Raw genomic sequence first — 14019 nt, forward strand, 5'->3', positions numbered from 1 at the left:
GCTTTTTCTCACAAAGAAGCCATTTCTATATCAATCCAAGATTTTATTTATTTGTAATGATTTGTTGATTTATTTCATTTAAGTCCTTAATGTTCTAATGTATGTGAATTTGTTTGTTTTGAATTTATTAGACACACATTGAGAAAACTATATACATTTTCTTCCCAAGGTATGCATTGGGTCACTGTTTCCAGTATCCAGTGATATCTTCAGGATGTAGTAGGAACCTATGGCATCTCTCGATTGTAAACATCCTTCTTTTGTTGCCTTGATGGCAAGGAGGAAACAAACTTCAAACCACTGTGTTATCTCATCTCTTTTCTCAGGAAATTTGAATTCCTTTTGGCACAGCACATCAACCACAGGTGTTCCTTTAATCATCTTTTAAGCTTTTGCAATAATTGTGTTGATTGATTTTGGATTTGCTTGTATACATACTCTAATTTCCTTTGCCTTGAGAGTCCTCTCAAGCCCATTTTCTTCATCAGAAAGAACCTGACCAGTTGTGCTGACTATTACAGACTCTAAATTATTCCTGTCTGGGGAGCTCACGGCTATGAATAGTTTATCTCTTTGACTTTGTAGAGACTTTTAGAACTAGAAATTCTCCAGTGATAATCTACCTGATGAGACCATTTCAATGACAAATTTTTCTCTGTCAAAAAGACTGAATATCAGATAGGATTTTAGGTGGATTTTTTTTTAATCGCTTACCATTGAACAGAGGATTTGTAATCATCCATCATTTCAGAAAATATTCAGACAATAGCAGTGACCATTATGGATAGTTTTGTGTGTTGCAGAGAACCCAAAAACCTGCAACAGCAACATCCAAAATATATGGTCTACATTTGAAATGAATAAGTTTAGATGTTAACAAGCCTATTATTAATCCCAAGTATATCTTTTGTGTTTTATAAAAACATAATTAGGGTAACCTAGTGCAAAAATAGAATTTGTCCTTTCTGTAGGTGAAGCAACTGGACATTTTTTTCTTTAATTTATTTTTTTTTCCTTTTTACTTATTTTTCTCTGAATTGGACTTTTTGTTGGACATCATCATTATTTTAATTATGGTGATAATTTTGCAGGTGTACACACATATGCCAAAATTTAACAAGTTTTACTTTAAAATATTTCAGGATTTTATATGTATAAAAGACTCTAAAATAATCTCTGTGATTTAAATTAAAGATGGTTGTAACTGTATGCAAAATTTGTGTTAAGTTTTATTGATTTAAGAGAAAGCATAGGCTCTAAAGCAAGGGTTGAGGGAAAGAAGCAAGTCACATGACAGAGGAAGATATGCAGAGATGGCTTCTTGCCAACACTCTTTTCAGGCAAAATTTTTCAGAGATTGGTTTGTGCTTGTGTGTGTGTGTGTGTGTGTGTGTGTGTGTGTGTGTGTGTGTGTGCATATTTGCACCAAGTGAGTTCAGGTTCCTGATTAGGTCTGAAAGCATCAGCTCTCCTAGAGCTGGAGTTTCAGGAAATCTTAGAGTTCTTACTTGGGTGCAAGTAATTGATCTCAGGTTTTCTTGAAGAGCACGTAGAATTCTTAAGTGGTGAATCATTTCAGCACTCCCTCACATATTTTCTTTTTAGAAGAAACACTATTGAATTTGTATTTATATGTACAAGAACAGCAAATATTAGAGAATCAGCCTCAATAAATGCTTATGACCATTCTTGAGTCACTCAGAGATAGCAGAGATTCTTCCTAAGGCATGATACCCAGAAAGGAAATACTGTGAGACAAACTTCAGAATTCATTGGTTTAGAGCAACAACCATTTATTTACACTCTTAAATCTATGGGTTAGAGGGAAGCTTTTGTGAATCTCAACTCAATATTTTAAATGTTTTTATTTTTTTATTGAAGGGGTGATTTTCAAACACTTTTTCTATAGTGCAGTTTTTATTTTGATCTTCTTAACAGGATCTTTCAAAGAACAAAGTTTATTTTTTCTTTTTAATGAAGGAATGCTGTCTTGAGTAATTATAAATGGGGAATATCATACATTTAAATAGAAGCACAACAGAGCTGAGTGGTGTTTATGAGTTTCCAAAGTACCATATTTTAACCCGTAAAAATTATTTTGGCCAACCTACATGCTATTTCTTCAGAAAATGAGTTTTGTTATACCCTACTGTGAAAAAGGAGTGAGTACAGTTTTTTTCTGCTTCACAAAGAAGCACCCAACAGCATGGGAAGTGATTAGAAAGCTGGAAACTGTGGAGATAGTGGTAGAATCTGCCAAAGAAAATGCACAGGGAGATGTTAAATTGTGTAAGAATGTTTTGAAAGGATGAAGTACATTTGACAACTGAAACACACATAAATAGTATGAGGCATCAGCTGCTATTCTCAATGGAGCTGCTTTCTGCACTCAATAGACAACCACTGAACATTGAAAAGTTGGAGAGTGTGTCTCAAGATCATTGTGTCACACTAATAGAACACTGAGGCTTTTTGAAGAATTCACAAGAAGTAGTGCTTGTGTTGCTGGGAGACCAAAAAGTCGGGATATCTACACACATTTTTCTGAAAGGATTTGTGTCATTAAGTAGACTGGTTATGGTATGCCAAGTATATTGTATACTACAGAACAGCAGTTCTAAATAACTTTGCCTGACATTTTTTTTTCAGTTCAGACTCACTGAGTTATTCAAAATACACGTGTTCCTAACATTCTTTAGTGTTAGGATTTATGAAGAAAATATTAGACAAAAAAAAAAAAAAAAAAAAAAAAAAACATGCTCTCTGGATGCTTAAGGCTGAAAAAAAGAAAGAATCCATCTTTTCCACATGCATAAACTGTAATCATGAAACTGAGTTTGAATACATTCAGAGGAATCCTCCACAGGAATAAGGTCAAAAAATAGAGAAATAAAAATAATGGGTAAATTTTCCATGTGCTGGTAGCATCAAGGTGAATTCAGGGCAGAAGAACTAAATTGGAAGAGATACCCTGTGTGCGCTATGGTAGGATGGGGAAATAATCTGGAAGAAGCAGGAAGGAGAAGGCAAGATAAGCTACATATAAAGATGTTGAGTATGTGTCTTGGTACACATAAGAACATCTGCATGGTGTTCCGTATTGTTTTCATCTCAAAAGTCAGGACTTGAGTGACACAATTAACTCAAGGAGAGAAGGAATTTGACTATAACGCAGAACTTACTTGGGCCAATCTAATTGCCTTCATGACTCAAATAAAGGCATCTTTTGCATGAATTCACCTTGAAAGGAATTAATCAGGGTGAAGTAAGATAGTAGAAGAGCTCAGTAAAACTGCTGAGAAACATTTCCAGGACTGAGGAGGAATATGTATAAATGGAACATACCTAAGTGTTAAGGAGATGGGATCATGAAGAAGAGGACAAACAAGACTGCAGACAGAGACTTGAATGACTTGTGATGTCCCCATATTGAGACTGTACAGTGTAGGCTTAGATTTTTCACCAAACCTACTTTATTTAGGGACTTAAATACCTTTACCTCCCTTTCAGCCCCCTCATCCCTCTTACGTAAGAAAATAGTAGGGAAAGGGTCTGTAGTCCTATTTTATCTACTTCTTGCTGATTAGGGTCAATGGCTCTTTAGGAGATTACCAAACTTAGTATGTCAGGATACCAGCAGTCCAGTTGAAATGCTAACACCAAGCAGTAACATGCCAAGTCAGGGAAAGCCCAAAAACTAAGTTGGATTACTCTGAGAAGTTCTCTGGAACATTTCTCTCTGTGAAGTTGTGTTGAAACAGGAAGATCATCACAGTGGTGTCGATCCACAAAGCGAAGTCTCACTGTGTAGAAGTCTCTGCATATCTCCTCTCCTCAAAGTCTACTCACTGTTGTTTTCAACTGCCAGTCACACCTGTCACACGAGAGAGCTCACAGCATAACATCAAGTGCCTTCTCACAAGCCAATGTCCAGCAAAAAAGCATGTGCTCAGCTTACAGCAAAACAACCCATGAAAAAACTAGTCTTCAAAGAAACCAGAAACTTCTACCTCAGTCCAGGGCGTAAATCTCATCATGATAACCACAAGCATCATGAGACTCTAAGGGACTGACATTGGTACTAGGCTCTACACATATGTGATAAAAAATAAAATGCTATGAAAACAGTAAGTTAAAATTAGCATTATAATAATGTCTTCACAACTGAGAGTGAAAGAGAATGAATGGCCAGAATAGTTGACAGGACATTGCCCTTATCAGGACTGCCACTTTCAGATAGAGATAGAAAACAGAGTCCACATCATGGTGTTTGGAAGCTTTTGGCCCACAAACATACATAAGAAATCTCTGAACTCCCTTCAAGACCATTGCCTACCCAAGCTCTCCTTTGTTAATTCTGTATGATTTTTTGTCTTTGTCATGCCCAAATCCCACTTATTGGGTTTTGTTGTTTGTGGTGGTAGTTTTTTGCTTGTTTGTTTGTTTTTGTTTTGTTTTGTTTTGATGTATGAAGGGGCACAAAATCTTCACCCAGAACTGGAAGGGGCTGGAGGATGTTTCTGCACTGACTGGGCATCCTTGTGTAGCTCTGTGATTAAGCTGCTGGCACACAGATACACAGGTGAATCCCAGGTTCTGTGTGCTGGATCTTCAGAGTAGAGAAGGATGAATCTAGCATCTCAGCTTTGAATTGATCCTTGAGTGCCCCGGCATCCTCTATAAGAGACCTACTGCAGAAGGAGCTCAGTAACTCCCTCTAATCTGGTCTGTCTCTACCAGGAAAGGCCATTGTGGCCCAAAAGTGGCTCACACCTCAGAGTTACTATTTGTTCTTTCTCTGCCACCTCATGTCTGGGTGACTGAGTGACTCCAGCATCTGTGTGATCTATATTTAAAAAGATAAAGTGGGACAGAGAATAAGAGTCACCAATAGAGAAAGACAGTGTGATGATCCTCAGGACATACTTGCTAACAGAACAAAGAAATCCACATAACAGAGGGCCTGGATGCCCATAGTGGGACAAGAACAGGTGTAAGACATCCAGAGTAGGGTTTTACATGAGCACAGACATGATTTTGAAAACACTTTATTCTCACAAGAGAGATCTAGCGACCAGTGACATCATCAATGAAATCATTAATGAGCCGAAACATCTCTAACCCTAGCCTTGGCTGAAAAGCTACTCAGAGAAGAGGCAGAAGCTCTGGAGATAAATTGAGCAGGGCTGGACATAGCTGCAACTGAAATAAGGTAAAGACTTGAACACTTGAGGCTCTTGGTAGTTTGGTTTGGCTTTATCAACTTGTGATGCCTCCTTTACAGTCTCCTTCTTGTAAGACCATGCTATTTCCAACCTCACTTCAACATCCAAGTATTCAAAAATTAATTCACTGATTTCTCACAAGCCATATTCTCTGAAAACTGCCATATTCCCACACTGTGACACAACTGTCACACTAACATACTCACACTCAAATCGTCGATCAGTTAAGAACTGTCCTTTAAATTCCACAGGAATGATGTCAGCTCTGTGCAAATAACAGGACAAGAATTGAGTCCTGGAGAACTAATTACAAGTGAAAGCTTTGTGCAGTGAAAGACCTTTATGATATATTATTACTATTGCATTTTATCAAATACTCAGCTTCCTAATACAAGCTCTCCTCTATCCCTACAATGAAACAAGCAAAGATTGTCTTGTTTTTAAAGATTTGCAAATAAAACAAGCAGATGCTGAGGCTCATAACCAAACTTTGGGCAGAGTGCCAGGAGTCTTATGAAAGAAGGGGGAGATAGAAAGACCTGGAGGGAACAAGAATTCCACAAGGAGAACAACAGAAACAAAAAATCTTGGCACAGGGGCTTTTTCTGAGACTGATACTCCAACCAAGGATCATTCCTGGAGCTAACCTAGAACCCTTGCTCAGATGTAGCCCATGGCAGCTCAGTATCCAAGTGGGTAGCCTAGTAAGGGAAACAGGGACTGTCTCTGATATGAAATCAGTGGTTGGCTCTTTGATCAACTACCCCTGATGGGGGAGCAACCTTACCAGGCTACAGAGGAAGAAAATGCAGACAGTCCTGATAAGACCTGATAAGCTAGGTTCAGATGGAAGGGGAGGAGGACCACTCCTATCAGTAGACTTGGAGAGGGACAAGAAAAGGGATGAGGGAGAGAGGGTGGTATGAGAAGAGAATGAGGGAGAGGGCTACAGCTGGGATACAAAGTGAATAAACTATAATTAATATAAAAAGTAAAATTAAAAGAGTGCAGAATTGATTTACCATGCATTCTTTTTTAATTTTGATTTTACTTTTATTAATTATAGTTTATTCACTTTGTATCCCAGCTGTAGCCCCTCCCCCATTCCCTCCCAATCCCACTCCCTCCCTCTTCTTTTCCTATGCCCCTCCCCCAGTCCAATGATAGAGGAGGTCCTCCTCCCCTTCCATCTGACCTAGTCAATCAGGTCTCATCAGGACTGGCTTCTTTGTCTTCCTCTGTGGATGGGTAAGGCTGCTCCCCCTCGGGGGGGGGGTGAGCAAAGAACCAGCCCATGAGTTCATGTCCCTGTTCCTATTATTGGGGAACCCTCTTAGACATTGAGTTGCTATGGGCTACTTCTGTGCAGTGGTTCTAAGTTATCTCCATGCATACCATGCATTCTTATCTCCTGGAAAATCTCCATATTTGTTCATTTTTAATATCTTACCTTTCTTCTGACCTGTGGTCTACCTTCATCCCATCAATGTGATGATTGTGGAAAAATAAGAGAGAATTCTTTGTACTGGGTTAGGCTGCTGAGTTACTTACTGATGAGAAGGGAATAGTTTGAATTTTTTTCTTTTTGACACAGAAACACCCTGCCAAGTTCTCTGAACTAGGAAGTACATATATTTAAATAGCAACTTTTAAATAACTTACAGGTTGACTAGTGTATCTACAATGCTTCTTTCCCTTGAAGGTACTATCTCACAGTGTCTGTTGGGCCCACGGCATAAGCCTGTGGCTTTTGTTCTGCTTTCAAATAGATCATTACTTCTCCATGTTATCAGTTGTCTATGTGCAGGAGAAAGAAGGGTTTTCAAAGGTGTGCATGTCTAATCCCTGGGCCTGTGAATAAGTTAAATGGAGTGGCAAGAGAGAATGTAGTGCCCAGTAGAATTAAGGTGATTAATCAACTTACTCTGATATGTAATAATCTTAAAATTTCTAAGTAGACCTGATGATAATCATAGAGATCCCACAATGTGAAAAACAGGAATAAAAAGCAGAGTAGTGCAGCACAAAGAAAGTAACAGTCTGTCATTGTTGGTTTTGATAATTGAAGGGACCATAAGCCAAGTTGTTCATGGCCTCCAGAGGATGGAAACAACTAAGAAAATAAAACTTCCTCTTGAGCCTCCAAAGGGAATGTGCTACCACCAGCTCACTCATTTGGACCTCCAAAATCATAAGACAATACATTTGCATTGCTTTAATATAGCAAGTTAGCGTTAGCTGGAGTTTGTTATAGCGGTCATAGGAAAGCAATGCACTAGAGTATCCATAAGATTCATGCCTGAAACCCTGAAATTAGCACTGGAGAGATATTTCAGTTGGTGAAACATCTGCTTTGCAGTCATAAAGACCTGAGTTCACTTTGAGCATGGAGAAGCCTAGTTGGTGCCTGCATAGATTTCTAGTGTCTTTTGTTATGGAAAGGTACTCTACAGGCTACCCAAAGAGGAAAGTAAATACCAACCTAGCCACAAAACCTTTGATCTGCAATCTTTTTTGCCTGGTGGTAAGGCAATGGGCACAGAGCTTGTGTTTCATTTGACTTAAGGCTGACTACATGAGACAGAACCCTCACCAGAGACTAGATATCCCAGAGACCTGGGGTAAAACCAAAGTCTAAAACTAGTATCAATAAAATGACTCCTGATGACATATTGCTATGCTCATAGCTCAGTGCCCTATTAAGGCATCATCAGGAAAGCAGAGATCCAAAGCCAGATATTATTTAGAGGCAGAAAGAGAGAAAGAGAGAAAGAGAAACACACAGCTCTAAAAGGTGTGTTTCCATCAAATCTGTCCCCTCCTAGCTCAGAGAACTCCATGGAAGAGGAGGCAGAAGAGTATAAGAGCCAGAAGGGGTGGAGGATATCAGCAAAAAAGGCCCCTCTGGGTCAATTAAGCAAGACTCATATGAGCTTCCAGAGACTGAAGCAGCAAGTGCAGGGCCTACACCATGTCATGTGTGTGTGTGTGTGTGTGTGTGTGTGTGTGTTGCAGCATTCAGCTTAGTATTTTTATTGAACTAGTAAGTGTGTAAGAAAATGGGTCTCTGATTCTTGTGCCTGCTTTGGGGCTCTTTTTCTTTTTTCATTTGCCTTGTTCAGTCTCCATGAGATTTTTTTTTATCTTATGTTTTATTTTGTCTTGCTTGGTGCTTATCTCTTAGAAGCCTATTATTTTCTAATGAGAGGCAGAAAAGGAGTGGATATGGAGGGGACTGAAGGTGGCAAGAACTGGGGGGAATGATCAGGATATATTGTCTGTGAAAATAATATAATTTTAATAAAAGGGGAAATGGTAAAATAGTAAACAAACAAACAAATGTGTGGGTAGATAGATAGATAGATAGATAGATAGATAGATAGAGAAACCTGAGTTCCACAGCCAAGTGTTTGACAGAGCTGGGGAGTCCTATGAAAGAGGTGGGGGTGGGGAGGATAGAGGACCTGGGGAAACAAGAATTCCTTAAGAAGACCAACAGAATCAACTAACCTAGACCCATGGGAACTTACAGAGACAGAAGCACCAACCAACAAGAAGCATGTATGGACTGGACTAGGTCTCCTACACAGATATAACTGGTGGGCAATTTGATCTTCACGTGGGTTCCCTAGTAGGTTGAGTGGGTAATGTCTATGACATGGACTCTTTTGCCCTCTTATGATTATTTACCACTAAGGGGGTTGTCTCCCCAGGCCTCAGTGGATGAGAATGAGCTCATTCCTGATGTGACTTGATGTGCTTGGGTTGGGCGGGGCTCCCCTTTTCTGAGGAGAAGGGGGGAATAGGGAAGCAGGTTGGGAGGGAGGGACTAGAGAAAATGAGGGAGAGGGCCATGATAGGGACGTCAAGTGAACACATAAATTAAAAACAAACTTTAAAAAGGAGAGAAACCCAAGTCAGTTCTTAGAAAATACATTTTAACATAGTGGGGGAAGAGAGAAGGAAGGTGGGCCAGGAGGAGATGAGGGAGGGGGCTACAGCTGGAATACAAAGTGAATAAATATAATAACAATAATAATAATAATAGAAGAAGAAAATATATTTTAAAAGCTGGCCATGATGTCATGCCGTGCTCAAGAGTCAGGACAAGCAGACTACTGGGTCTCACTGACTGGCCAGCCTAGCCTGCTTGGCAAGCTCTAGGCTAGTGAGAAACCCTGTCACAAAAACAAGAAAACAAACAAAAGCCAAAGCCAAACACCAAATCAAAAAACAAAACAAAACAGAAACCCTAGGGTTCTAAGCCCTTACACAGATTCTAGGTGACAGTGGAGCCACAGTGCACTCTAGTGGCCAGTGACAAACAGCAACTTTAAATCACACACAGGCGCTGTGATTCCCTTCATTTTGAATAAAAGATGTGAGATTTTATAATGTGTCAGTGTGTTAGAGTAAGAATAATCACCCGTGAGTATTGTTTTGGTCTAATTTTTAAATTCTGATGAAAAGACAATGGATGACCATAACCTGCCACACAGCTGGATTTTGTGGTTAAATTAGATGTGATGATGCAACAAATGAAAATGAACAAAAAAATTGTGAACTGCAGATAGACATGGTAGGGAGGGAATGCCAGGAGGGTCTGAAAGTGCTGGTGCATGCAGAGGCTTCCCACTCTACTGTTTTTCTAGAACTCCTAACAGTTCAGACAGATTTGTCTTACTCTCTTAGACTGTCAGGAGGAAGTTAGTAGAGGTATAGAGAGAGACATAAGGAAGGTATCATCCAGGGTTACATGGGGGCACTGGGTTGCTTTAGAAGTTCTTACAAGAGCAAGAACTTGGCAGTATAAGAGGCCAAGGAACTTGTTTAATAGACAAAGACAGACAGATGAAATGTGTTCAACAGCCTCTGAAGCAAATGGATCAAACCTGAAATAGTTTTGGGCTGTGTCGGGGACATTAGGAAGTTGCAACACTCTGTGAAAATTGGAACTTGGTTTGAATGGACATTTGGACTGAGCATGCATGCCTATAACCCCAGAGCTTGGGAGGTACTGCCTGGAGGACCAGGAATTCAAAGGAACTCAAATGTATTCTTTTAAAAACTCTTGAACTCTATTTTGTACATTTCCTTGAAGTCAAAACTGCTGAAAATGAGTTAAAATTACCAAAAAGGAAATCAACCGTGTAACTACTATTAATATATTTCCACACCAAGCAAGAAGTCCTCCCAACAAACATATACTGTAGAGAACTTTTTTCTTTAGAAAGTTCTAGTGTAAAGGTACAGAAGAAGCATGATGTAAATACATCACCAAGGATAGCACCCTAAACGTTCACACTCCAGTTCCAGTGGGAAAGCCTGCTGCCCGTTACTCACAGATAACCGCCATCTGTTATTGCTGGTTTTTACGTGGGTTTTCTAACTGCATGTCTTACAGGACAGGTGTCTCCTGATTCTGAGGCTCCAGTCTCTGAAGAGTCACTTTTAGTTTAGGGTTCTTGAATTGTCACTGGGAAGTCCCTGGGATATTATTTTTAAATACTCACAAGCCTCGTGTTTCAAGAGAGAATTTGTGATCTCTGGTTACGTCCAAGCAGGGCCTATGTCTAAAGATCCACTCTGTCCGTGGAGGAAAAGACATAATCCGGGGTCTCTGCTGAAAGCTGAGTTGAAGAAAGCCATCAGCTTTATGCATGGGAAGGAAGTGTCTGTGTATTGCTGTGGCTAAGCTGCTGGCACAGAGATATGTAGCTGAGTCTCCCAGCTTTGCAGACTGGATCTTGAGAGTAGAGTCAACACCATTAGACCGGACTGCAGAAAAACGATCCTTGGGCAGCTGTGAATCATCCCCAACATCCTTATTCTGAAAGTAAACTAGGAGCTGGGGGCCCTGGTCTTTGGGCTGCTGATACCAGTAAAGGGTAATATGCCCAGAAATAGGGTCACACTGAAAAGAAACAGGCTGTCTTTCCTGTATGATTGCATATCTGGGAGACTGGGTGACTCCAGCTTCAGAAAGCACTGTGGGAAAAGAAAACAGTGTTTCAAAATGGAAACAATTAAAACAATCCGCAGAGGAATGCAAAGCAGTGGCCCTGCTTTTCTAAAATCTCACCTGCCTCCAGGAGACAGAGCACTGCCCAGCCGTGAAGCCTGGTGCCCATGGCAGAGTGAGGGCAGAAGAAAGTAAGCTCACCACGTCAAGGGTTGAGAGCTGCATTACTTGTTATCACATGACAGTTCCCACAATGACTTTGCTGTCCCTGCAGACAGTCACAGTCTTAGAGCACAGGCTGTGGGTGTAACTGGTTTGGCATATGCACAGAATGTGTATGACGTCACCCAGTGTCCTCACACACAGCGCTGTCTCTAGAGGACACAGACTTCTCCTACATCTTGAGACCATCCTTCTAAGGCTCTGGTTGATGTTTCTACTCGAGTACCTCAAAGACAACTCAAAGGCAACATTATTGAATGACCTCTTTGTCCTTCTTTTTATTATGCTTCAGTTGGGTGTGTGCCTTTCATCAGGTTATAGCACGATGTATTTCAGGCATCACATGAAACTAGTTGACATAGTCCAAGAGTGGTAAAGAGATGCCCTCAACACAGGGAGGTTCTCTTTTGTCTGAAGTTCCAGGTTATTCTTTGCTTTCACTGCCATCATATCACTACGCTTTATATAAAAAAGCCTTCACGATGATGCAGCCTGCACTTCCAGTACACCGATGAATAAATGGTAGGATTAACACCTTCCTAAGAAAGGTAGAGATCTTTCTTGGCCTAGAAATCCTCATTCTGGATATTGTAATAATAAATGAAAATTTAAACAGCTTTTTAATAGGTTTGAACCTTTTAAAACGGACACCTCCAATACACTTTATAAATAAAGTGCACTGGTTAGTATCTGAATGTTGCTCTTCCCTAATGAGGGAAACACTGGGTACAAGTGCACACATTTCCAGTGCTGTGGTGGGAAGGGAGAGGGGGGATGAGAACTTCTGGGAGCTGACATGAGAAACAAATAAAGGACATGTGCTCGAGACATGAGATGGTGTAGCTAGGTGGGCATAGATCATCTGCCAAGTCTCCCAAATTTAGGACAAATTTAGGTGACACATGCCTGTGCCACCAGCTGAAGATCTGATGTATGCAATTAATTATCAGACCCACTGGTTTTGTTCATTTGGCCCCCATCAACAGTATAGAAAAGCTATTGGTTCAAGGTAAACTTAAAATGTGTCAGCTAATCACTCTGTGATAGAAGGTCGCTACATATCGGGAGAATGGTTCGTGTTTCATTTTCTGACCCATGTGCTGGGTGACATATAGGTGTGTTAGAGGTTGTGCTCCTCGGACATTGTTAAAGACTGTGCCCCTCAGACAATGTTAGAGGCTGTGCCCCTCAGACAATGTTAGAGGCTGTGCCCCTCAGACAATGTTAGAGGCTATGCCCCTCAGGCAATCTTAGAGACTGTGCTCCTTAGACAATTTGGAGGCTGTGCTCCTCAAACAGTGTTAGAGGCTGTGCTCCTCAAACAATGTTAAAGACTGTGCTCCTCAGACAATGTTAGAGGCTGTGCCCCTCAGGCAATCTTAGAGACTGTGCTCCTTAGACAATGTTGGAGGCTGTGCTCCTCAAACAGTGTTAGAGGCTGTGCCCCTCGGACAATGTTAGAGGCTGTGCCCCTCGGACAATGTTGGAGGCTGTGCCCCTCAGACAATGTTAGAGGCTGTGCTCCTCAAACACTATTAGAGACTGTGCCACTCAGACAATGTTGGAGGCTGTGCCCCTCAGTCAAGAAAAGAGACAACACAAGAATATGTCTAAAATAATGAAGTTACACATAAAAACAGTGATGGGGTCCAGAAAATGGTAGTCAGTGTACTACTTTGGCTTCTGCTTCTTCTGGAGTTGAAGATAAGCCAGTGCAGGAAAAATAATCTTTCGCTCAGCTTCTTCTGTTATCTAAGCACAGATTCCACGCCCCCCCCCAAAAAAAAAACATATGAGGTCCCTCCCTGGGAGTCCCAAGGCCAGCGAGGATCAAGCTGTATCACAGAAGGAGACACAAGAGAAGTCCATACCACGCCCAGTCAGACCTTTCAGAGTCTGTCACCATTCTTCTAAGAACATGTTCAGCTTTCCCCAAAATTAGTTATTCTTCCTTAACTTGCTGCATCACCCAGTACCTCAGCCTGTGAAGAAGGAATGGAAGTTTCTAGATACCAGTAGGTGCTTATTTTCTTTTCCTTTGATGCCTCCAGGCATGCAATTAGCTTGCAGAGATTTTTGCCTGTTAATCAGTGAAATTATGTCATAGACTCAAATCAGGGAGTAAACAAATATATCCTCCAGTACAACCATCAAAATGTTTATGTTACCATGTATTTCATCACAATGCTTAAAAAGTAAAGAGGGAGAGAGAGATAAAGAATGGCTATCTTCAAAACAAAAGAAAAGTAAATATTAGTAGCCATAGAGGTACTTGCAGAAAAAGAACTCAAGTACTTCAGACACACTGGTAACTAACAGAAGTGGTATTTGTCAGAGAGCATTCTGTGCGGGATTTTCTGATGTGGCTGTAATTTTCTTCTGTGGTATAACATATTCCTGGTTGTCCACAACTCCATGCAATCCTATATCCTCTTTAGAAAATGTTCCTATCTGCTTAAGTTTGAATTCTAGTCCTTCACTTTAGATGCTCATGCATTCTTACTAAGTAACAGAAAAAAAATTAGTGTTTTCAATAATTTCTGTTTACTCTTCTGGGAGTTGACAATGTAGGTGGAGTGTTGCTCTACTTATTAGGGTGTCTTTCTTATT

At 40.4% G+C, this 14019-nt stretch overlaps 1 gene segment (V, D, J or C); it reads right to left on the reverse strand.

The window, feature by feature from the left end:
• Positions 1-5360: 5360 nt before the first annotated feature.
• LOC110553957 (T cell receptor beta variable 11-2-like) lies at positions 5361-11449 on the reverse strand. The segment is given in 3 exon segments: positions 5361-5490; positions 10739-11213; positions 11308-11449. Coding segments are annotated over 3 exon segments (654 nt in total).
• Between the last annotated feature and the right edge of the window lie 2570 nt (positions 11450-14019).

This window comes from Meriones unguiculatus, chromosome 3 (genome assembly GCF_030254825.1).
Source record: "Meriones unguiculatus strain TT.TT164.6M chromosome 3, Bangor_MerUng_6.1, whole genome shotgun sequence".
In the NCBI taxonomy this organism is placed as follows: Eukaryota; Metazoa; Chordata; class Mammalia; order Rodentia; family Muridae; genus Meriones; species Meriones unguiculatus.